General features: G+C 50.8%; 1 protein-coding gene across 4 annotated transcripts; it reads left to right on the top strand.

Moving 5' to 3' along the window:
• The first annotated feature begins 2,075 nt into the window (after positions 1 to 2,075).
• On the top strand, positions 2,076 to 21,979 carry ARMC12 (armadillo repeat containing 12). 4 transcript variants are annotated; one of them, XM_060162686.1, is made up of 8 exons: positions 7,107 to 11,521; positions 12,054 to 12,130; positions 12,535 to 12,787; positions 13,492 to 13,637; positions 13,854 to 13,988; positions 19,803 to 19,976; positions 20,112 to 20,183; positions 21,627 to 21,979. In XM_060162686.1, the coding sequence occupies exons 3-8, from the start codon at positions 12,658 to 12,660 to the stop codon at positions 21,954 to 21,956; spliced, it is 987 nt and encodes a 328-aa protein (XP_060018669.1). In that variant the 5' UTR covers positions 7,107 to 11,521; positions 12,054 to 12,130; positions 12,535 to 12,657; the 3' UTR covers positions 21,957 to 21,979. The 4 variants fall into 4 exon arrangements, with proteins under 4 accessions (XP_060018672.1, XP_060018669.1, XP_060018668.1 ...); XM_060162688.1 differs by lacking the exon at positions 7,107 to 11,521 and having other exon boundaries at positions 12,589 to 12,787; XM_060162689.1 differs by lacking the exons at positions 7,107 to 11,521; positions 12,535 to 12,787; positions 13,492 to 13,637 and adding an exon at positions 2,076 to 2,294.
• Positions 21,980 to 22,702: the final 723 nt, after the last annotated feature.

The raw sequence follows: 22,702 nt of genomic DNA on the forward strand, positions 1-22,702 counted from the left end.
GCATCCGCCTCCTAGAGTCACTGTGAAGAGTAAATGAGCTTGTGTATATCAAGCCCTGAGCCCAATGCTTGGTCCCTAGGAGGCAACTGATATGAGCTATTATTGTGAATAATAATATCACATGCTCCTGGGGGAGGAAAGCCACATCACAAACGTATCGATCTCTGGATATCAAAGCCACTTTGAGGAGATTGAAGTGGTCACCACTCAAAAATCATGATGTCACCAAGTGTCAAATTCCATTTTGCAGCTTCTGTTAGTAATGTGTGACTCCTGGGGTGGCGGGTGGTAGGATACCCCTCCCCCACCTCCCACCTCCTCCGTGTTCTCTGTGACCAGTGGGGGAGGATCAAGGATTAACAGGTCTGCCAAGCTTTTGGGGTGGGTGTGGGGGGCAACTTCAAAAGAGCCTTCAGCTCACTTCTCTAGCTGGGTTCAGGTATAACTGCTGAAGTGCTCAGGAAAAGAGGGTGGCAAGGAGCCTCAGAGGCCCAGAGAATCTTCGGACCCAACTTGGAGTGTCCATGGCCTTGGAGGCTGTTTCGGGCTGGCTGATGGGAGAGAGAGAAGGGGACTGGAGGCTTCAACCCTCCCGAGTCCAACTTCTCTCCTCCAGGGCTCATTCTGCCCCCCCACCCTCACCTCCCAGAAGACTATAGATCCCAAGGTCTGACCCATGGTGGGTGCGGGAGCCCAGGTGGGAGGTAGGCAGATGAGAGCAGGGGTGACAGGCAGCAGGATGCCACGGCTGAAGAAGGAAGTATAAATATAAAGCAGCCAGTGTAGGACTGGACAGAGGCCATATGAAACACACGGTACATTCCGGCCCCAGCGTAACAAACTGTACCAGCCTTTTTCAGAGCTGGGAGCACTGAGGGGAGGGAAGAGAGCAGAGGTTCCTTCGAGGTTGGCCCTGCCTCCTCCTCCCCCACTTCTCCCACAGCAGGGAAAGTCCCGATGTTCCTTTTGCAACCACAGGAAACCTACTATCCCTGCTCACACTCTGTACCCAGTGTTCCTCTCAGCAGCTCCAGACTGGGAGGGAGCAAGGGGGCGGGGAGGGGGGAAGGGAGGTGTCGGGGAGGGGAGAGGCACAGCAGCCCAGGTCACATCAGGGAAGGTGGCAAGCATCACTTGGACACTGACTTAGAATCACAGGCTGTAAGTGCTGTAACGGAGGTACAGATGACACGGAGGTGTAGGAAAGGAAGTGCCTTGCCCAAGGTCACACAGCCAGTTGTTCACCAGGGTGGGACCAGAGTGCATCCAGAGCTGGGCAGTGCTGGGCAGCTGTCTTGGGTGTAGTAGGTAGGAGTGGCAGGCCAGGGAACAGGCAGTGCCCGGGGAGTGAGGGTGGGGTGCTGCCAGACCCAAGGCTGCCTCTACACTCTGATTGGCTCTGGGCAGGTCTGGCTTGGGTACTGTCCCCTCCACTCTTCCCAAACCTACCCCCCTCCCTTAAATATTAGAGACAATGTATGTGAAGTGCCTGACATGGAGGCTGGTTTGTGGTGACGTCAACCAGACTGAGTCACCTCCACGCCTTTTCTCTCCTCCTCCACACACAGAGCTCAAGGCCTAGAACCTCCTGGGATCTTTCTCCCATATCACCACCTCCTTCCTATTGAGTCCCTATAGCTCTTAACACATTTGGTACTCACCACCTGCTGGCTTGGGTTATTATTTAACCTCACATGCCATGTGTTTGTCTCTTCAACTGGTCTGCAAACTGCCCAAGGGCAGGAAATCATTTCAATACACCCAACATTTATTGAACATCAACTCCAGTGCCAAGCTTGGCCTGTGGGGGATGAGCTCAAGCCATGGGGGGAGGCCTCAAAGAAGCAGACTTTGTTTCTACCTCAAGGACTTTCTAATCTGGTTAAAAGAACAGTATTAGTAAACAGATCACTAGAATATGAGACAGGCCACATGCTGTGTCCTGAGAAAGGTACAGACTGAGTGTGCTGGGCTTTCAGAGGAGAGAGGAATCAGATTTGGCTGGCGCTGTTCCAAGCAGGCTTTATGAGCTAGAGCTTGAGAGATGGGTAGACATGGAGGACAGGCCCTCCTGGCATGGGAAGTGGCACAGGAAACTGTGGAGTTTGGAAGGAGGGAGAAGAAACGACTTTAGGAACTGTGTCATAAACTTCTTGATAACATCCTTAGCATGACCTAACAGAGCCTTCCCTATTGTAGGGGCTCAGTATGTAAGTCCTTTGTCCCCTCCTTGGTTCAGAGATGGTGGAACCTTCAGGACCAGCGTTCAGGGACGTCTTTCTGCAGAAGGATGGGTAAGGAGAAGACGTGGCCCTGAATAAATCCGGGTTTGGGCTGGACAAAGGGAGGGGTCAGGCTCGGGTTTGGGGTCGTCTTCCTCCACCCTGCCGCCCCCTCCCACTCGCTAGTGTCCAGGCTCTTCCTACCCCTGGCATCCTGCCAGGGGGTTCCCAAGCTATCCAAAAGAGCTGGGCTTCGTTTGCCAGCCCCTGGGGATCCCTGGAGTCTCCAGGCTTGTGTGAAGAAAGGATCAATCAGGGAAGGGGTCGGAGGAACAGGGAGGCTCCTCGGGGATATGGCTTGAATCGGCCCCCTCTAGCGGGCTTCCGTTGTCACGTGACTGCATCCCAGGTCTCCCAAGTCGGGGGCTGACGCACTCCCTGCTATCCTCCTCCAGACTCCTGGACTGAGCGCTGGTGGGGCTCCTTCTCTTGCATGGAGCTACCAACCAACACCTGCCCCCACCCCTTCCCGACTGTGCTGCCCCGGGCCCCCCACACGCCTGGGGATCCAAGTTGGGGCTCAGGTGGGAGATGGAGTGGTCTGGTTGCGCCAAGGCCAGTGACCGGTCAGGGCCGCGCGTCCGAGGCGCGTCCGAGGGGTTGCGCACCAGCCCCTGGCCGTCCCGGGTGCTCGCGCCTGGCCCGGCCCCAGCGCGCGCTCGCAGGGCTGCGGCGGCGGCGGCGGGGAAGCTGCGCGCCGAGCGCAAGCCGCGAGCACAAACAGGGCGAGGAGGCTGGTGTGAGCGCCTGGGCCCGGTGCCAGCGCGCCGGGGCTGGAACACAATGTCCCGAGCGGGCGGGCGGGCGAGCGAGCGGGGAGCGAGAACAGCCTGACTCAGCAGCTGGGTAAGTGGGTGTGCTCGCTCACCAGATCAACCGCTCTTGCAGCCTGCGGTCAGCGACGACCCGACTCTCGGAGGCTCCCTCGAGCGGGAGGGGCGAGCGCACCGCCCGCTTCCCGGCTCCCGCCCTGCCTGTCGCTCGGGACCTCCACGTGGCTGGTTTGCGCATCCCTCTGCCTTCTCGCCCCTCCATTAAAGCGTTTCGCCGCCCCCAGCCCGAGCAGAGCAGGCTCTACCCACTTGGGAGGGGCACTCTCCTCACCCCACCCGGCAGGTGTGACCCACCAGACAGCTGCTGGGTACGCGTTGTCGCATTCCCCCACCACTCTGGGATGCTTCTCTAGGTCTTGGCGTGGGGGATGTAACCCTTAGTTGCAGATGGAGGTAGAAATTTGGTCTAGGGTGGTGGGGAGCAGAGGAAGAGGATGCTGGGAGAAATAGGATTATAGGGCAAGAAGATCTTCCCCATCTCCGTGCTCAGTTGACCCAGAGTTCAGAGTCTCTTCCTGTCCCCTCCCCTCAAAACCGCTAGGCACCTGAAGATTTCCTCAGAGGGAAGGAGAAGCAGGTGGGGAGGTGCTTTGAAGCCTGAGACCCTGCTTTTCTGCCTTACCCACCCTCCCACCCAAAGCCACAACAAAGACCCACGAAGCCTGCCACCCAGCCACAAAGCTTCTCCTTCCTTCTCTGCGCCTTATGTCTCCTGCCGTCTGGTGGGGCCATTGTGAGGATGACAGCCCCAGGGCGGGGAGCTCGGGTGTCAGCCCAGAGCAGGACTCTTCCTGCGAGGGTGGGGACCTGTCCCATGCCCCAGTCTCCTGGGGTGTCTGCAAGGTGCCCCTGGGGACACCGTGTGCCTGGAGTGTGCCAGGGCAGGCAGGGAGGGGCTCCCTCCTCTGCCAAGTTCCAGGAAAGGCCTGGCAGGCAGCACAGTCCTGGGCTCCAGGGCCTCCCAAGGTGGAGCTGGGGGAGGGATCCCAGGCTGCTGAAGTGCCTCACCTGGGCCTCAGCCCCCGCTTCCCAGGCATCACTGGCCCCTTCTTTAGCCAAAATCGAGGAGACAGTTGCCAACCTTCTTCCCACACATCCAGGCATACTTCCCACACATGTGCTCACCCAGCCAACGCTCACCAAATCCCTCAGGCAGAAGGCACTTTCACTGTTGTTGACTCCAACTTTCTACCTGATGTATGAAATCTGTCCACAATATCCCAGGCCAGTGTTCTGAAGCTGTTTGCATACCCATAGTGACGGGGACACTTTTATACAAGGCGGCCACTGCCCTTCAGGTCTTCCCTGTCTCCAAGTCCAGTCACCTACAGGATACCTGCCCTCACATGGCCTAGGAGTGACTGATCTCACCCTCAGGTCCCTCATACCAGCTCCACCCCCTTTCCCACGGTGACCCTCCCACCCCTCAAACTCACCATGAAGGAGGATTAATTCTTAACTATTTTCCCTCCTTCACCATCCTATATCGGATCTATTACCAAATTCTTCCCTTTCTTGCTTTTATTACAACATGTATTATTTGTTACTTTCTTCACTTACCCTTCCTTTCCAACCCCGTAGATTCCACCTTTGGCCCAAATTCCCACAGTCACTGCCACACTGTCCTTTCTGACCCAGGTTTTTCCTTCCTCCTACACACCCTGCTGGAATTATCTTTCTCAAACACTGTTTATTGTGTGTGTTATCAACTTCAGACTCCTCAACCAAGCACACTGGGTACACCAGCTGCTAACCTGTGTGTTCCATATGAAGGGGCCCACACTCATTCATGGTGTACCCAGACCCCAGAGTCCAGCACAGGGCCTGATGCATAGCAGGAGGGGAGCCAATGTTCATCAAGTGTCCGATCCATTTGGTTGTGCTCCTTGCTCTCCGCCCAGTTCTCTTTCCTGGCTTGGTGTCCCCATTCTCATGAAGCCTATTGGCTTCCTGATACTTACGCAGGCCCTTTTGTTTTGAACAGCCCCAGTTTTTGTTTTTGGCCACAGCGCGCAGCATGCGGGATCTTAGTTTCCCGACCGGGATCGGATGGAACTTGCGCCCCCTGCAGTGGAAGCACTGAGTCTTAACCACTAGACCACCAGGGAAGTTCCAGCCCTGGTTTTAAAATTTCCCATAATCTTCAGAGAGGGGTGGGGAAGAGAGAAGCTGACGTCCAAATTAACATCGGGGTTTGTGCCAAACACTAACTGCAAAGACCTTGAGTGTCAAGTGGAATGAGGGTAGCTGCCTGCTGGGAACCAGCAAGAAACAGAACACCACCGAGGAGGGTGGAGGGCAGAGAAGAGTGGGTGCAACCAGTGGCTTTGGGGTTTACAGAGGGATCTTGTTACTGGAGATTCCAGCCTGCCTAGCTCTGGGTCGCTACTCTGATGCCCTTAGGTTGTTCTTTTTTGGCACCACATCTCACACACTCACACACACACACACGCCCAGTGATCCTGGTCCCATCACACCTCATAACCCAGCTCAAAGTCTGATAATCTCCACCCCACTTGGATCGTGTTGTCATCAACTTCCCTCTGAGCCTCATGAGCTGCCTTCATTCTTTCCTATATTTTATTGCTTCATTATGTCCTGTAGTATTTTCATCCCCAAAGATTATAAGCTCCTTCATGGCAGGGACAGTGTTATTTATTTACTTACTTAATATCATCTGTTTTGAGAAGGAAGAATAAGATAGGGCACTTGGATTTTGGAAGCCACATAGACTTGGGTCTGGATCCTGGTTCCAGCACTTAGCTGTTTGGTCTTGGGCAAGTCTCAACTTTTTGGAGCCAGTTTCTCCACCTGTAAGAGGTGCTAGAGATACTTACCTTGCGGAATGAGAGGCAAAGATTACAGAGACTACAAAAGTGCCCGTTGCAAAGTGAGCAGACAATAGCTTGTCTTCCTTACCTGCGCCGTGGGAGCTTTCCTTGAATTGGGGGACAGGGTTCCTTAACTACCCCCCACCACCACTAAGACATTTCTAAGCGAGTAAAAGGACACTATTAACACTTACACCAGTTCCACGGACGTAACCCGGAATGCATGGCCACCCTACACTAACTCACAATAACCGGTGAGTGCAGGGTTCGGATCCAGCGCCGCCAGAACCCAGTGCCTAAGCATGGCGCCAAGCATAGTTCAAGCTGAATGAACGTCTGTCGAATGAACGAGTGAACGGAACCTGTCCTGCCCTTAGCTTCTTGGTGCATCAGCGAGTGAAGAAGCAAAGATTGACAAGGCCGCCCACGTCGCCTCCCCACCCGCACCCCTGTCACAAAGTCTCTAGCAGCCTCCTTTCGCTAAGGTCTCGCCTTCTCCAGCCCGCGTTCCCGCCCCTGGTTGCCTTGGAAACAGTGACGTATACGTGAGGGGCGTGACCTCTCTCCATCCTCTCGCGGAAACCCGGGCCCCTTCTTACCCCAACCCGGGGGGAGGATGAGGTTGGGGTCCTCGACCCTGCTGATCCACTCCGGGCCTGGAACTAACCCTGTCCATCTGGTCCCCCTCTCGGGCGCGGGACTCGCCGGATTGCGGGCACCCAATCCCCAGCCCACCCGGCACCGGTGAGCTGGCGGGGTCCGGAGAACGCCGGCTTCAGTTCCTGGGATCACTCTTCACCCCTTCACCCCCGACAGGCCAGTGGATCCGGAGAACCGAGGCCCAGCGCTCAGCCTAGGCCCGCTTCTTCCCGGGCAGCCCTCGGGCGTGCTCCGTGTCCTGGGGGTGAGCGGGAAGGGTGGGACCCCAGGGCGCGCCGAGCCCCGCGGAGCGCGGGAGAGAAGGAGTTAAACAAGGTGCAGGCGCCGGGCGCGGCGGGAGTGGGGGATGGGAGCGAAGGGAAAGTGAGAGCGGGGGCGGGGGCGGGGGGGGCCGGAGCGAAAGAACATCCTGTGCCCGCCGCCGGATGCGCCGGGGGGGGAGGGGCGGGGAGTAGTCCGGGGAGGGAAGGCAAGATGGGGGGAGGCTCGGGGCGGGGAAAGGCGCGGCCTCCGCCCCACACTCGGAAATCCTTCTGTGAGGGCGCCGCCCCCTCCGCTCCCCGGGTTTGCCGCGTTTCTTACAGTCCCCACTCCTTCGCTGGAGTCACGAGCTACCGAGAGGCCCCCCAGTCTGGTCCTGGGCCGGGGTAAGCACGAGTTGGGGAGGGCACGGTCCCGGAGAGCGTGGGATCCCTGTCAGGGCACGGGCTGTCCCCCAGACTTTCACCTCTCGGCTTTCTGACTTTCTGCTGGGGCAGCTCGCACGTGCTGCGCTTCCGCTGTTCACCGAGAGTCACAACGTACATTCTCTCATTCAGTTCTGACAGCGCACTTCCGTGTAGTAGGCAGGTTTTCCGGAGGAGTAAACTGAGACTCAGATCATGGAACTTGCCCAAACCCAAGCTCGTCGGACTCCAACGGGCTTTTCATTCGAGAGTAGGCTAATTTACCCTTAGCTTCTCCTGTGCATGCAAGCGCCGGGCCCCTCCGGGGCCCCCCTCCTTAACGGCCTGCTTGCACAGTAGGTCCCCAATAGCGTGTTAGGCTCCTCTAATTAACTAGGCTGAAACACCCATTACCAGAGTCCTGATAGAAAAAGCAGGTAGTCTGAGGGTTTTACAGGTGGGAGGATGGTTTGTAGGAACAAAGTAGCTCAGGGGAACGTGCTGGATCCCCGTAGCGCTCCTGGTTTAGGAATTTGGTGGGGGAGGGGGGTTCAAAGAGGGCTCCAGAGTTGTTCAAGGCAAGTAAATGGGTTACAGGAGTTGAGATTGATTAGCTTGAAGACGACCAGAGTGGGAGGGGTAGAGGGTGAATGGAAGGGGCTGAATAATGTGCCTTTCAGGCCTCACAGAGGCCCACCATCTGTGTGCTCACTGCCTTGCCATGCCCAACATTTTTGTCCAGGTGAAACCTGCTTATAATAGTAATTATTGTCGCGTTTGGTGAGCTCTGTGTGCTGGGCACTGTTCCAAGTACTTAATCCTCTCAAACCCAAGAAGTAGGTATTATTATTCCCATTTTACAGGTGGGGAAAATGAGGCACAAAAAGATTACAAAGCTAGGTCAGTAGCTGAGCTGGTTTTGAACCCTGGCAGTCTGGGTTGAGCCCACACTCTCACTCACTAAATAAACTGCACCTAACATGATGGGAACATTAGCCTTAAAGGTAGAAAAGCTGGTGCGGATGGCAGAGAGGTGTGTACTAGGGCAGCCCGTGTCCTTTTGCCTTGGTGAGGGCGGGTAAGAAACTTAGGGTTGGCTGTGTGTATATGGAATCTGACTTCTCTCGAGCCAATATTCCAAATTTTTGAATATGACAAAAAAACAAGAAAAACAAAATCCAAGTTCTCACAAAGAGCTGCAGCCTTCATTTATGCTCCCTAAGAACGTTCACTATCATCTGTTGTCACCATCATTTCACAAAAGCAAGTACATTTTAATTCTCCTCAAAAGAAAACAGACATCATCTGAATCAAAAGCGGATACTCCTGGGAGCTTCCCTGGTGGTGCAGTGGTTAAGAATCCGCCTGCCATTGCAGGGGACACGGGTTCGAGCCCTGGGCCAGGAAGATCCCATATGCCGCGGAGCAACTAAGCCCGCGGGCATGACTACTGAGCCTGCGTTCTAGAGCCCGCGAGCCACAACTACTGAAGCCTGCGTGCCTAGAGCCTGTGCTCTGCAATAAGAAGCCACCACAATGAAGAGTAGCCCCCAGTCACCTCAACTAGAGAAGCCCGCAACCCCGCACAGCCAAAAATAAATAAGTTTAAAACAAAAACCAAAAGCAGTTACTCCCAAGAAAGGACAGTCCTTGACTGTCCACCAATGAATACACATTCCTCTTTTTTTAAAATCGTGCTGTGGACTAGCAGAAATGTCACACTGGGGATGCCTCTGCTTCTAATGCATCCAAAACATTTGAGGGCAGAACCCAAAGGAATGGGCTTAGGTATATATAGCAGGAGGGAGTTAGGTTAGAGCCAAGAAAGAACGCTCCTTCTTTGGAGATCTTTAAAGAGCAGGTGAGTACTGCATTTGCTTAGAAGGTGAGGGTTGCAGGATCAGCTACGTGGACTGGGGAGGCCAGTAGCTCTGGGTTCCACCTCAGAAAAGGACCAATCCTCAGATCTACTAGGGGAGCTGGAACCTAAAACAGTCCCTTCAGGCAGCCATTTCCTGCCTGGAGTTCATGGAGCTTGATAGGTGGTCCCATGGTAGTGGGGGGGGGGGCTCTGTCACCCTTCACTACAGGGAGTCCGTGTAGTCACCCACTGTTGGGCTGCACCCTGCAGGCCTGTAAGCCTTATAGTTGCCCAGCCTTAGACTGAAGAAAGAGCCCGGAACAGCAACAGAGACATTCATGGTGCCGAATTCATGCCGGCGAGGCGGTATAAGAACAGCCCACAGGGTTAATATAATGGTGCCTTTCTCCAGTGGGAGCCTGGGTTAATTACCTTAGTAGTCTTAGGTGGAGCCGGGTATAAACCAGGTGAAATCTGTAAATCGCTTTCCAGTCCTATTCCCCATGGGACAGCAAACGCAAACCACCAGAGACTTACCTGCCAGTCCCAGGACCATTTGAGAGTGTGTTCCTCTGGGGTAGATCCTGTAGCGAAGGTAGCGAAGGCAAAAGTGAGTTACTGTCCTGAGATAGTTGGCAGCGGTCTTTCGGTGGTCAACAGTTGAATTTGGATTGTATTGACTAGTTGCCTCGGGGTTAACATGGCCCTGGGATGATTGCTCCTCGGGTGTTCAGCTGCAGTTCATAGAGCTTGAGTGAACCTCTGGTCCACCTGTTGAGAGAGCGGGTTTTCGTCTCGATTGTTAAGTAATCCTTTCATCCTTTCCATTAGCCCGGCAGGAGTGGGGTCGTAAGGCAGGTGGAAATGCCAGTGTGTGTCATTTTTAGCCGCCCATTCCTGAACTTCATGACTGGTAAAGTGGATTCCTTTGTCACTGTTGATGTCCGTGGGGTCCTGTATATCACACACAGCTGTACTAGACCCCAGATAGTGGTTTTTTGCATCGCTAGATGACTCGGGTAGGCCTTTTGTAACGTCTTCCACCTGTTGTCAGCTGCATATCGCTGTTGTTCCATCATGCTGTATATCATTGCTCTGCCCGCTTCCATAGCCGGGGTCAGAAGCCCAAGGGTACTCTTATTTTGTTGTAGCACAGGCCCCAACCAAACTTTTCCAGGTAACTGGCCATGTCCAATTCACAAGACTGTCCCTGAATTAATATCCTCTAAAGCCTGTGTCTAATTGTTTAGGGGTAAGAGGCTGGGGGTACGCTTGTCTTTTGTAGATAATCCAGGTCCTTGCGTTTGGTCTGTATTCACCAGCCATCCCCGTGCAGTCAGATGAGCCACCAGCATAGGGCTGCTACTTTTAAACTGGAAAGAGGCTCTGAAGTTAACAGAGTAGAAGAGAATCAATATAATGGAAGAGAAAGACACCTCTCATGGTAGTCAGCTGCCACAGGGCCCCACAGGCTAGCGGACGGCCACCTCAGGATGACCCCTGCAACCTTCCGTTCCCTGTCCTTACTTCACGACATCTCGGTAGCTTCTTCGGCCTCCTGGCTGGCTCCCCAGTCGTTGGGCTGCACTGTGCAGTCCTGAAAGCCTTGTAGTTGCCCAGCCTCAAGATTGAAGAGTCTGGAGACAGCAACGAAGACATCAGTGGTTTATTGGACAGGGGTGTCTTAAGCAAAAGGTTAAGACCCACCAATCATGGCAACACCCCACCGATTATGGCAGGCAGGCCATGGCAGCAATCTTTGCTGGAGAGGAGACTACTATTTATAGGGAGAATTGACGTCAGGTTGACTTATCAGTTACCAGGGAAACCAGCTGGGGCACATCCGTCACAGCCCCTCAGATTAATGACTATCACGAGGGCAGATGTTTCCCTTTAATAAATTAGCAGGTAGAGCAGGGATTAGATCAGTCACTAGCTGGGGCGGGGGGCAAACATGTTCACGTGAGTAGGGCACAGGTGGAACGGACTGGTCGAGCAGAGGATGTACAAAGAGCAAGAGAACAGCCATCTTGAATGGCCTGACCATACATCCACCTTGGGACTGTGTAGAGTGCCAGGAATGACCCTTGAGGAGGGCCGGGGATGGGAGGGAAGAAAGGAAGAGAATGGCCCCCTGGGAGTGTTGCCTGCAGCCTAGGGTGACACGGACGAAGGCTCTGAGCGGACAGACCTGGCTGGCTGCAGCATCCTTGGGGATGCCGTTTCCCTATTTCCCCACCTCCTGCAAACCCAGGTGCAGTCCAGGGCCCAGAGCCGTCCAACAGGAGCTCAAGACCAGGCAGCTGAAGCCCTGTTCTGGTACATCTCCGCTCAGTGCTGGCTCTAGGTCTGAGCCTGGCTTGGGTTCCTCCCTGTTCTGTACCGGAAGGTGAGACCAGAGGGTGTGGGGACACTGGGGGTGGGGGAAGGAGAAGAAGGGAAGGGTCTGGTCTCACCTGCCCCATCCTGGTGGTGGAGGTGGTGGAGACTGAGGCCTCCAAAGTTGGGTTCTCATCCTCCAAGGTGGTGGCATTTTCTGACTCCAGAGGAGGCCTCAAAGCCCATCCCACCCTGTGTGTATGTTGTGGGGCATAGGGTGTGATACTCCCAGATTTAGGCCTCCATGGTTTAATGGCACAGACCTACCCCAGGTTTAACCCTGGAGATTTAGAATGCTAAACCTGGATCCCCTCAGGTTACAAATACAGAAACTGAGGCCAAGGCAAGGGCAGTCCCCTTCTCCTCCAGAGTCACACTGGTTAAATGGGCCTGGAGCCCCCGTCTCCAGATTCTCTGACGTGTTCTCTCCTCAAGTCCTCAAAGAATGACAGAAGTCATAACTTGAGCATCTACTAAGTGCAGGACTCTGCTGGATGTTGGAGACGCAGAGACAACTGCCCTCAGGAGCTTTTGGTCCACAGGTAAATATACACAGAGAGGAACAAGCAGATGCTGGAAAATGATGGATTGGCCTCGAGACTCTGCAGAACTTTGTAAAGTACTTGCCTCCTCTTCGTCCTGTGATGGAAGTGGGGGGCCCTGCCTGCAGAAACGCCCCAAGGCTCAGAAGTGGATCTGTGGTGAAGAGATCAAAGATGGGGGGACCAGGGAAATGAGGGAACAGGGCTGCCAGTGGGCACACCCCAACGCCCCCCAAAAAACTTCTAAAGGCCCCCGTCCATAAATTGGGCCTCTGCTGCCATCTAATGGAAGAAAGGTAGCCTCTGGAGCTGCCTGCTGGGGCCCCACCGACCTGGCTCCCCTAAAAAAGAGGGTGTGAAGGACCTTCCTGCCCACAGACCTTGTATTCCTCTGGAGTCTTAAGCTTTGTTTCCTGCAGCCTCTGAAGCTCCCTGGCTGCCCCGTTTCCGACCACCACCCTCCATCCCACTGTTTCCCCAGTTTCCTTTGTTGCCCAGGTTCTGATTCTGGTGCCCTGGTTCCTGGCCCTGCTAGAGTTCTGGTTCCAGAAGGCCTTTGCTAGGTGCCTCGGGCATGTGCTGCATCCCCCAGTGCCGGGGGTAAATGGACATCTGGAAAGGTGTAGTGAGCCTGGCCACAGCCGCTGGGGCCATCTGCCTGCTCTACAAGGCCATCAGGGCGGGCATAAAATGTCAACCACCGCGCTGCTCTGCCTCACCCATCTGTGTCGCCCGTGAGTGTCCCCACCCTGGGGAGAGGGCTCAGCCCCAGGGGGTACCTACTCCCCAGGTCTCCCGTGTGGGAGGGCCCCAAGGGGGCTCCTCCACGTTCCTTTCTCCTTCCCCTTTCTCACCTCCATCTCCCTCAGAGCCACCCTAGAGATGCTAGCGCAGGCTCCCCAGGTAGTGGGTGGCACTCAAGTGCCTCCTCGGGAGTCATCTGGCAGGTTTCTAAATTCTACATTCACTCTGGCATCCAGGAGCCACTGCTTGGAAACTTTGCATCAGCAGTTCTCCCCAAGGGAAGATTGGGGGACCTACATTCTCAGAGCCTCCACTAGTCCCTATGACAACTTTGTGCAAAGTAGAGAAAGGAACCCCTTCTGCAAGACTTTGTATTGCCATCTGCTGGAATATCATTGCCATATACCAATTATGATGAAATACTACATATTACTGCCATATGCCAGAAAGTTGTTATAGTAAACATACAAAATTTTTTTGTTTACGATATGAACAATACAGCCTTAGATGTGGTGCCCTTGTGCAATACACACCCTGTTCAACTGTACATGGTGGTCCTGCATATAGCAAGAAGTCTTTTCTTCAGAAAAGGCAAGGCAGCCTTGTCCCCAGGTCTCTCTCCCATGGCTTCCCAAACCCCGTCTTTCCTCCCTTCTGAGTCCACAGCCTGAACTGGGCTGGGGTGGCTGTCTAGGCCTGGCAGTTGAGCGAGAGCAGCACGGGCGGGACTCAGGTGAGCTCCGGAGGCTCCTCAACTCTTTGGAGTGCAAACAGGATGAATACGCCAAGAGCATGATCCTGCACAGTATCACGCGCTGTGTGTACTTGCTGGAGTGCGAGGTGAGGGAAGGGAAGCAGGAGGTCCTTCCCAGCCAGCCTGGCCCCTGGGGGCTACATCTGTCCCCCTTCCCCCTTGAGTAGCCAGACTGTGTCCTGGGACCTCTCTCTGGCTGATGGCGGGAGGGGTTGTGTTGAGGGGTTTTGGTGACATGGGGGGGTAGGGGGACCAGGACACCCGCTTCTCCCGCCTCTTTTGCCTCTCCTGGCACACTCTAGGCCTCTGCATGTACTAATGATGACATCACGTTGGTGGGCTCCATGCTGGATGACAAGGACAACAGTGTCAAAATCCAAGCTCTGAACACACTTAAAGCTTTCTCTGGCATCAGAAAATTCAGGCTGAAAATCCAGGTGAGCCCAGCGACAAGTATGGGGCAGAGCACATAGATGTCCATAAGCCATGGGCCGTTTAGTGGGCATAGGATGAATGGTCATGTTCCAGAAGTTTGTTTGGGTCTGAGTTTGTAACCCAGAAATATGTTTTTCCTTGGAAGTAGGTGGGAAAATGGTGATCAGATTCCCAGTAGGGTCATAAATGTCTGAATCTCGGGATAAAACTGTGCTAGGTCCCTAGGAGTATCTCTGAACCCCAAACAGCAGAAATTCCCCAAGTTCTTTCTGACAACAGCCAACTCTCTTGATGGCAACTGGGTGTCCTACAATTCAATTCTGACACTATCTGCCTGGAGTTAGTACAGACCCCACAGCTTAGGGCTGAGTCCTGTAAGACTGCCCCCCACTTCTGATGGACCAGCTGTAGATTTGGCGGTTCCCATGCCCCCTCTCCTCAGGCTTGATAATTCACTAGAACGAGTCACAGAACTCGGGAAAATGCTTTACTTACACTTACCAGTTTATTATAAAAGATATAACTGAGGAGCAGCCAAATGGAAGAGGTGCATAGGGCAGAGTTTGGGGGAAGGGCTTCCATGACTTCTCCAGGTGTGTCACCCTCCTAGCACCTCGATGTGTTCACCAACCCGGAAGTTCTCCAAACCCTGTCCTGTAGGGGTATTTATGGAGGTTTCATTATGTAGGCGTAATTGATTAATCATTGGCCATTGGTGATTGAACTCAATCTCTGGTTCCACTCTTCTCCGCAGAGGTCAGGTATGGGGCTGAAAGTTGCCTCATTTGCATAAACTCAGGGATCATGGAAAGGGGCTCATTATGAATAACAAAAACCACTCCTATCAGGAAATTGCAAGGATTTTAGGAACCCTGTGCGTGGAAATCAGGGACAAAGACCAGATATATTATCATACCACACCACCACGCTGTGTTGGTCTGAGGCTGGTGGCTGGGCCACTGATGTCTTCACTACCACCACGCAGAGAAAATATAAGCCACCAAATGTCAGTTCCCCCAGCTTCCTGCTACTAGGCCTCCAGGCTTACCTGTTACTCATCCATTCCTGCTTTCCTGCTGGTGCCATGAAAAAATGGCTTTCTTCCTGTCTGTGTTCAATGTTAGTCTCAGTCCTGGATCCCATCCGCTTCCCTGAGGGCCTCTCTCCTTGATTAAACTCTGTCTGATATGGCCTCCCCCCGCTCCTTCCCAGTAGTGTTCAACAAGCTCTATTCCTTCCCATCTTAAAAGGCAAAACCAAAAAAACATCTTCCTTGACCTCCAAGTCTCTCTCTAGCAAATGATCTCTCTCCCAAAATATTTTACTTAAAAATAAGTGGTGCGCACTGGTGGCGCGCAGTGGTTGAGAGTCCACCTACTGATGCAGGGGACACGGGTTCGTGCCCCGGTCCGGGAAGATCCCACATGCCGCGGAGCGGTTAGGCCCGTGAGCCACGGCCGCTGAGCCTGTGCATCCGGAGCCTGTGCTCCGCAACGGGAGAGGCCACAACAGTGACAGGCCCACGTACCGCAAAAAAAAAAAATTAAAAAAAAGTAAAATATTCAGAACTTGCAAACATTTTATGCATGTATGGTAGAAAGAATAAGAATAAAACAAAACACATGTAACCAGAACCCAGGCTAAGAAATAGAACATGACCAGTTGGTTAGATGCCCCAGATGCCCCTCCTTAATCCCTGCCTCCTCCCCCACCAGAGGCAATCATTCCTATGTATTTTGTTCATCAATTTCTTGATTTTCTTTGTAGTTTTACCATATACACATGTGTCATCATTTTCTAGCAGGGTACGGCAGACAAAAATAGGTAAACATAGTTAGAATGTTTTTAAGCTTCATGGATCTGGAAGTATGCAGTTTTGTATTCTGCGGTTTGCCTTTTCCCTCCAACATGGAAAGATTCGTCCTTATTGATGTGAACTGGTCTGTTTCCTTCTTTTGCACTGCTCTGTAGCGTTCTAGTTCATGAATACCCTGCAATCTTATTCATCCAGCTGCCCATGAGTAGGCATTTGAGTTGTTTGCACATTGTGCCATGAGCATTCTTTACACATCTCCCTCGTGGACATGTATGCAGGAGTGGGATGGTCGGGTGAAAGGTATGCCCAGCTTTTCAAGAAGGGCCGTATCACTTTACACCCTCCACCAGCCCCGCATGAGTGTTTCTGGTGCATCATTTCTTCCCTGACACTTGGTATTTTCGCACTTTAAATTTTTTGCATCAAACTTTTTTGGGAGAAAAAAGTCTCTAGGTCTCCACTTGCTGGCTGCCTCTACTTTATCCCTCGACCCTCTCAGTTGCCCTAAGGCTGTGATTCTCAAGCATATCAGAATTGCCTGGAAAGCTGGTTAACAAATGAAGATTTCAGGGCATTACATCCAGAGGGTCCAGTTCAACAGGGAAGCTGTGTTTTTCACAAGCCCCCAGAAGATTCTGATGCACGTGGCCTGGGCACCACTGTTCCTTCTTTCCCAGGGTCTGTATCCTGAGGACCTGACCCCTGTTCTCCTCTCTCTGGGTGAATGCAGCCACTCCCTACTGAGGGGTGGGGGCAGGGAGGAGCAGGGTACTAATGGGAATGCTGTGCTCCCCACTCCAGGCTTCTGGCATCCTTCTTAACGTGGCTCACAAAGGTACAGCTTGTAAGAGTATCTGCCTTTGGTAATAAGGCCCAAGCATCTTGCAGCTCAGAAGCCAAAATTCCTTTTTTCTTTCAACAAATGTATATTGAGCACGTACTTTGTGTCCAAGCACTATGCTAGGCACTGGAGACACAGCAGTGAACAGAGTGGGAAAGATCCCTGCCCAGTGGAGCTTATATTGCCTGCAAGGCAGGCAATACACAAATAAGTGTAATATATGGTGTTTCACGGGGCAAGTGCTATGGAGAAAAATCAAGAAGGGTGGTAAGGAAGGCTGGCATGGGGGGTGGTGTTGCAAGGGGGTGCTGTTGCAATTTCAAAGGAGAGAATCTTTGGGACCTAGGGCTTGATAAAGAGGTCATAGAAATGACACCAAAAGCACAATCTATAAAAGAAAAAAATTGATAAACTGGACTTTATCAAAATTAAAATAAAACATTTGCTTTGTGAAAGACCCTGTTAAGAAGATGAAAAGACAAACTGCAGATTGGAAGAAAATATTTGCAAACCACATTATCTGACAAAGGACTCGTATCTAGATTATATAAAGAACTCCCCAAACTCAACGTCAAAAACAATAATAATCCGGGCTTCCCTGGTGGCGCAGTGGTTGAGAGTCCGCCTGCCGATGCAGGGGACGCGGGTTCGTGCCCCAGTCTGGGAAGATCCCACGTGCTGCGGAGTGGCTGGGCCCGTGAGCCATGGCCGCTGAGCCTGAACATCCGGAGCCTGTGCTCCGCAACGGGAGAGGCCACAGCAGTGAGAGGCCCGCGTACCGCAAAAAAAAAAAAAAAAAAAAAAACAATAATAATCCACTTAGAAAATGGACACGAGACATGGAGATATTTCACTGAAGAGGATATACGAATTGCAAATAAGCACATACAAAATGTTTAACATTTAACTAGCCATTAGGGAAATGCGAATTAGTACCACAATGAGATATTACTATACACCTATTAGATGATTTAAACTCCAAATTAGTGACGATACCAAATGCTGGTGAAGATGTAGAGAAACTGGATTTCGCGTATGTTGCTGGTGGGAATGTAAAATGATAGAGTAGCCACTCTGCAAAATAGTTCGGCGGTTTCTTTAACAAACTCTTTTCCCATACAAACCAGCAATTGTACTCTTGGGCATTTATCCTGGAGAAATAAAAACCTACATCTGCCAAAAAACCTGTTCACAGTTGTTCGTAGCAGCTTTGTTTGTAATGGTCAAAAACTGGAAACCAAAATGTCTCTCAGGAGATAAATGATTAAACAAACTGTGGTAGTCCATATCATGGAACATTACTCAGTAATAAAAAGGAATGAACTACTGATACACACGACCACTTGGATGGATCTCAAGGGCATTATACTGAGTGAAAAAATCAATTTCAGAAGGTTACAAAATGTGATTCCATTTTATATAACATTCTCAAAAATGACAAAATTAGGGCTTCCCTGGTGGCGCAGTGGTTGAGAGTCCGCCTGCCGATGCAGGGGACACGGGTTTGTGCCCCGGTCTGGGAAGATCCCACATGCCGTGGAGCGGCTGGGCCCGTGAGCCATGGCCGCTGAGCCTGCACGTCCGGAGCCTGTGCTCCGCAGCGGGAGAGGCCACAACAGTGAGAGGCCCGCGTGCCGCAAAAAAAAAACCAAAAAAAACCAAAAAAACAAAATTAGAGAGATGGAAAACAGATTAGTGGTTGCCACTGGTTAGGGCTGGTTTTGATGGGCGGGGCTAAGTGTGACTAATAAGGGACCCACAAGGGAGATCTATGGTGATTCTGATGGAATAATCTATTAATTGCAGTGGTGGTTACATGAAGCTACATGTGTGATAAAATGACATGGAACTATACATACACATGGTGCTAATACCATTTTCCTGGTTTTGAAAATATACTGTAATTAAGATGTAGCTATTGAGGGAAAACTGGGTGGAGGGCACATGGGACCTCTCTGTACTGTTCTTGCAACTTCCCATGAATTTATAATTATTTGAAAATAAAAAGTTTAAAAACAAAAAGTGTGTGCATATTGACAGTGCTATGGGGGAAAATAAAGGTGGGGATAAGGGAGGCAGGGATGGGAGTGGTGCTGCCGTCTTAAAGGAGCGGGTGGTTAGGGAAGACCTCCCTGAGAAGGTGACATTAAAGCAAAGTCTTGAAGGAAGTAAGAGTGAGCTGTGAATAGCTGAGGAGGGAGAGCATTCTAAGCAGAGGGAACACCATGTGCAAAGACCTAAGATAGGTGTGTACCTGGCATGTTCAGGGAATAGCTAAGGCCATTGTGATGGAAACCATGGGAGCAAAGGAGAGAATAGGAGATGAGGCCAAAGAAATAATGGGGGGAGAGGGACAGATCATGTCAGACCTTGTAAGCCACTATAAGGACTTTAGCTCCTACCCTGAATGAACTAGGGACTCGAGCAGTCCAGCCTGTCTGCTCTTCTGAGAATAGATGCAGGGGACAAGGATGGAAGCAGGGAGAAGGAGGCTATCGCAGAAACCCGGGGGAGAGGTGATGGTGGCTTGGAACAGGGTGGTAGAGGGGGATGGTGAGAAGTGTCTTGATTGTTGGTAGATTTTGAAGGTAGAGCCAACAGGATTTTCTGAAAGATTGGAAAAGGGTGCGAGGGAAAGAAGAGTCAAGGAAGAACATAGATTTTTGGTCTGAGTAATTGGAAGGCAGGTGTAACGAACAGCTGAGATAGGAAGGGTAGTGGAAGGAGCAGGTTTGGGAGTGGGAATGTGTTGACTCAGAGGTTTAGTAAGATTCTCAGAAGTGGAACTGGCACTTGCATATATGAGTCTGGAGTTTAGGGAGAGGTCTGGGCTGGAGATAGCAACTTGAAAGTCATCAGCGCTGAGTCTGTGAGTCTTAAACACTGTATCACTAAGGGAGCGATGAAGACAGAGGCGGCGGTTGGGCAGAAGAACTGGGAAAGAAACATGTGACGGAGAAGCCAAGTGAAGAAAGAGTTTCAAAGGGGTGAGAGGGGTCAACTAAGTCAAATAACGTTGAGAGTCAAAGTGGGGAACTGTGTGTGGGGTTGGCTTAGTTTTTGTGGGCGGGGGCAGTGAAGAGTGAAGGCAGAGGCAGGGCTAATGTTGAGGATTATCATATAAAAGTAGAAAACCCTTCTCCTCTCCCCCCTCCCTAGGAACACTCCATCAAGGTGCTGGAACTGATCTCCACCATCTGGGACTCGCAGCTGCACATTGCGGGCCTCAGACTCCTCAACAACCTCCCACTGCCTGACTTTGCACATCCACAGCTGCGAAGGGTGATGCCTGCCTTGATGGAGATCCTGCAGTCAGACTACATCCTGGCACAGGTGCCTGAGGACCAGAGCCCAGGCCCTGCCCTCCTGACCAGCCCTGGCACAGCACCTAGAGGGAGGAGCCGAGATTTGTGTCTTCTCTGCTCAGGCCCACCTGTCTTCTCATTCTTTACCCTTTCCTTTATTCAGGTGCAAGCCGCGCGATTGCTGAGCAACCTGGCGCAGAAGAACGACCTTCTCTATGATATTCTCAACTGCCAGGTGAGAAAAGGACTGAAAGACGGGCTAATGGATGTGAACTCAGATATTGTGAAAGGAAGAATCGTGGATTCTTCAGACACACTTAGCCCTCACAAAATCATCTTGTTCCTCTTTCTGCCTCTGCACTAGACACATTGCAAAGCACCCCCTCTTTTGTCCTCCCAACACAATCAGATTTTCCTTTGCGGGACTTTCTACACTCTGAGAGTCAGGAACACAGGTGACAGAAGTTAATGTAGGTATTTTAACATTAGGGGAAAATTACTTATAACAAAAATAATTATTAGGAATAGACAGGGTCACTACATAATAATTGTTCAGAAGGATAAAGCAACTCTAAACTTATATGAGCTTAGTAACAATCTCAAAATATGTATATGGCAAAACTTGATAGAATTATAAGGAAATCGTTTTTTCTTTTTTCAGTTTTATTGAGGTATAATTGACAGATAAATTTGTAAGATATTTAAAGCATATGTAGTAAATCAACTATACCCCAATAAAAACTATATATATATATATATATATATATATAAAACTTAATTATACTAAAAAAAAGTGTATGTTGTGGTGACTTGGTATACGTTGTGAAAAGATTCCCACCATCTAGTTAATTAACACATCCGTCACCTCACGTTTTGTTTGTTTTTGGTGAGAACATTTAAATTCTACTCTCGTAGCAAATTTCAATTATATAATAGTGTTATCAACAGTACTCACCATGTTTGCATTAGACCCTTGGATCTTATTCATCTTTTAGCTGAAAGCATGTACCCTTTTACCAACCTCTCCCTATTTCCCCCACACCCCACCCCAACCCCTGGCAACCACTTTTCTACTGTTTCTGTGAGTTTGACTTAAAAAAACTTCCACATTTAAGTGATACCATGCAGTATTTGTATTTCTCTTTCCGGCTTATCTCACTTAGCATAATGTCCTCTGGGTCCATCCATATTGTCACAAATGGCAGGATTTCATTCCTACAGCTGAATAATTGGAAAGAAAAATGGACATACCTATCACCACAGTGGAAGATTTGGAAGATTTTAACTATTCTTTCAGAAATTAATACATAAATACCTAAACCTAGTAAGGTTCTACTTGCTGCAAATAACACAAATAAGCTTGAGCCATTAGACATATCCAGAACACTCTACAATTAGTAAATGCACATTCCGCTCAAGTACACAAAATATTTACAAAAATTAACCACATGCTAAGCTTTAAAAGTTTATCTCAACAAATTTCCCTGAATCAATATTATCATATCACTCATGTTTTATGACCGCAATGAAATTATGTTAAAGAATGATAATGAAAACTAAAAAATTCCTATACAGTTGGATCTGAAACTTAGGTATATTGGGGAGTTGAGGCAATAGGAGGATGGAGGAACTTTAGAATTTACCTTGGACTTCATTCCTCTCTCCATCCCACTCACAGGTACACTCCAACTTCCTGAACCTGTTCCAGTCCACACAGCCCGGGAGTCTGCTGCTTGAAGTACTGGTGTTTGCAGAGCGGCTGAGTGAGGGCCGGAGTTCACCCCACTACCGTGCTGTGAAGTGGCATTACAATGAACAGTCTGTGCACGAAGCTGTCTTTGGGGATGACTCACGACTGGCAGACCGGCTGCTTGCCCTGGTCATCCACCCCGAGGAGGATGTTCAGATCCAGGCCTGCAAAGTCATAGTCAGCCTGCAGTGCCCCCAGGATGTGGAAGTCTGGCCCTCCTGCCTGTCCAGTCATTCCTGCTTTAATAATGCGGAATAAAATTATGGAGAGCCAATAAATGAGTATGGGAGAGAAGCTTGAGGGGCAGTGTCTGTCCAGGGCCTTCCAGGGTGGGTGTAGATTTCAGCCAGCATAACTTCCTGTCAAAGTGTGGGCCTGTCTCCCCAAACGCATTCCCTGTTTAGAGGACAGACTCCCTTCTCTTGCTGCTTTTATTTATTTTGTTGAGTGATAATTTTTATTGGAGCATAGCTGATTTATAATTTTGTGTTAGTTTCTGCTGTACAGCAAAGTGAATCAGTTATACATATACCTACTCTTTTTTAGATTCTATTTCCATATAGGTCATTACAGAATACTATGGTATACAGTGCTATACAGTAGGTTCTTTTAATTATCTATTTTATATATACTAGTGTGTATATATATGTCAATCCCAATCCCAATCCAATTTATCCCTCCCCCTCTCTTGCTGCTTTTAAATTTGAATGGGGAGCCAGTGCTTTCAGGGAGTTTCAGGGAGAAGGCAGGTTTGGGGACTAAGGCCAAAGATAATCAACAGGGGACAGTATATAGCACTGGATTACTCAAGATGGGCTGGGCTATGCCACAGTAACAATAACCTCCAAATCTTAGTAGATGACCAGGGTTATTTCTTTTTCACACTACATGCTCCTGGCAGGTCAGTTGGGGGTAGAGGGGCAGGAAAAGTGACTTGCCCAAGGTCACATGACTGGTCTGGGGCAGAAGTAGGATGAGAACCTCCTAATTTTTACTGGGCTTTT

The sequence above is a fragment of the Lagenorhynchus albirostris genome, chromosome 10 (genome assembly GCF_949774975.1).
Source record: "Lagenorhynchus albirostris chromosome 10, mLagAlb1.1, whole genome shotgun sequence".
In the NCBI taxonomy this organism is placed as follows: domain Eukaryota; kingdom Metazoa; phylum Chordata; class Mammalia; order Artiodactyla; family Delphinidae; genus Lagenorhynchus; species Lagenorhynchus albirostris.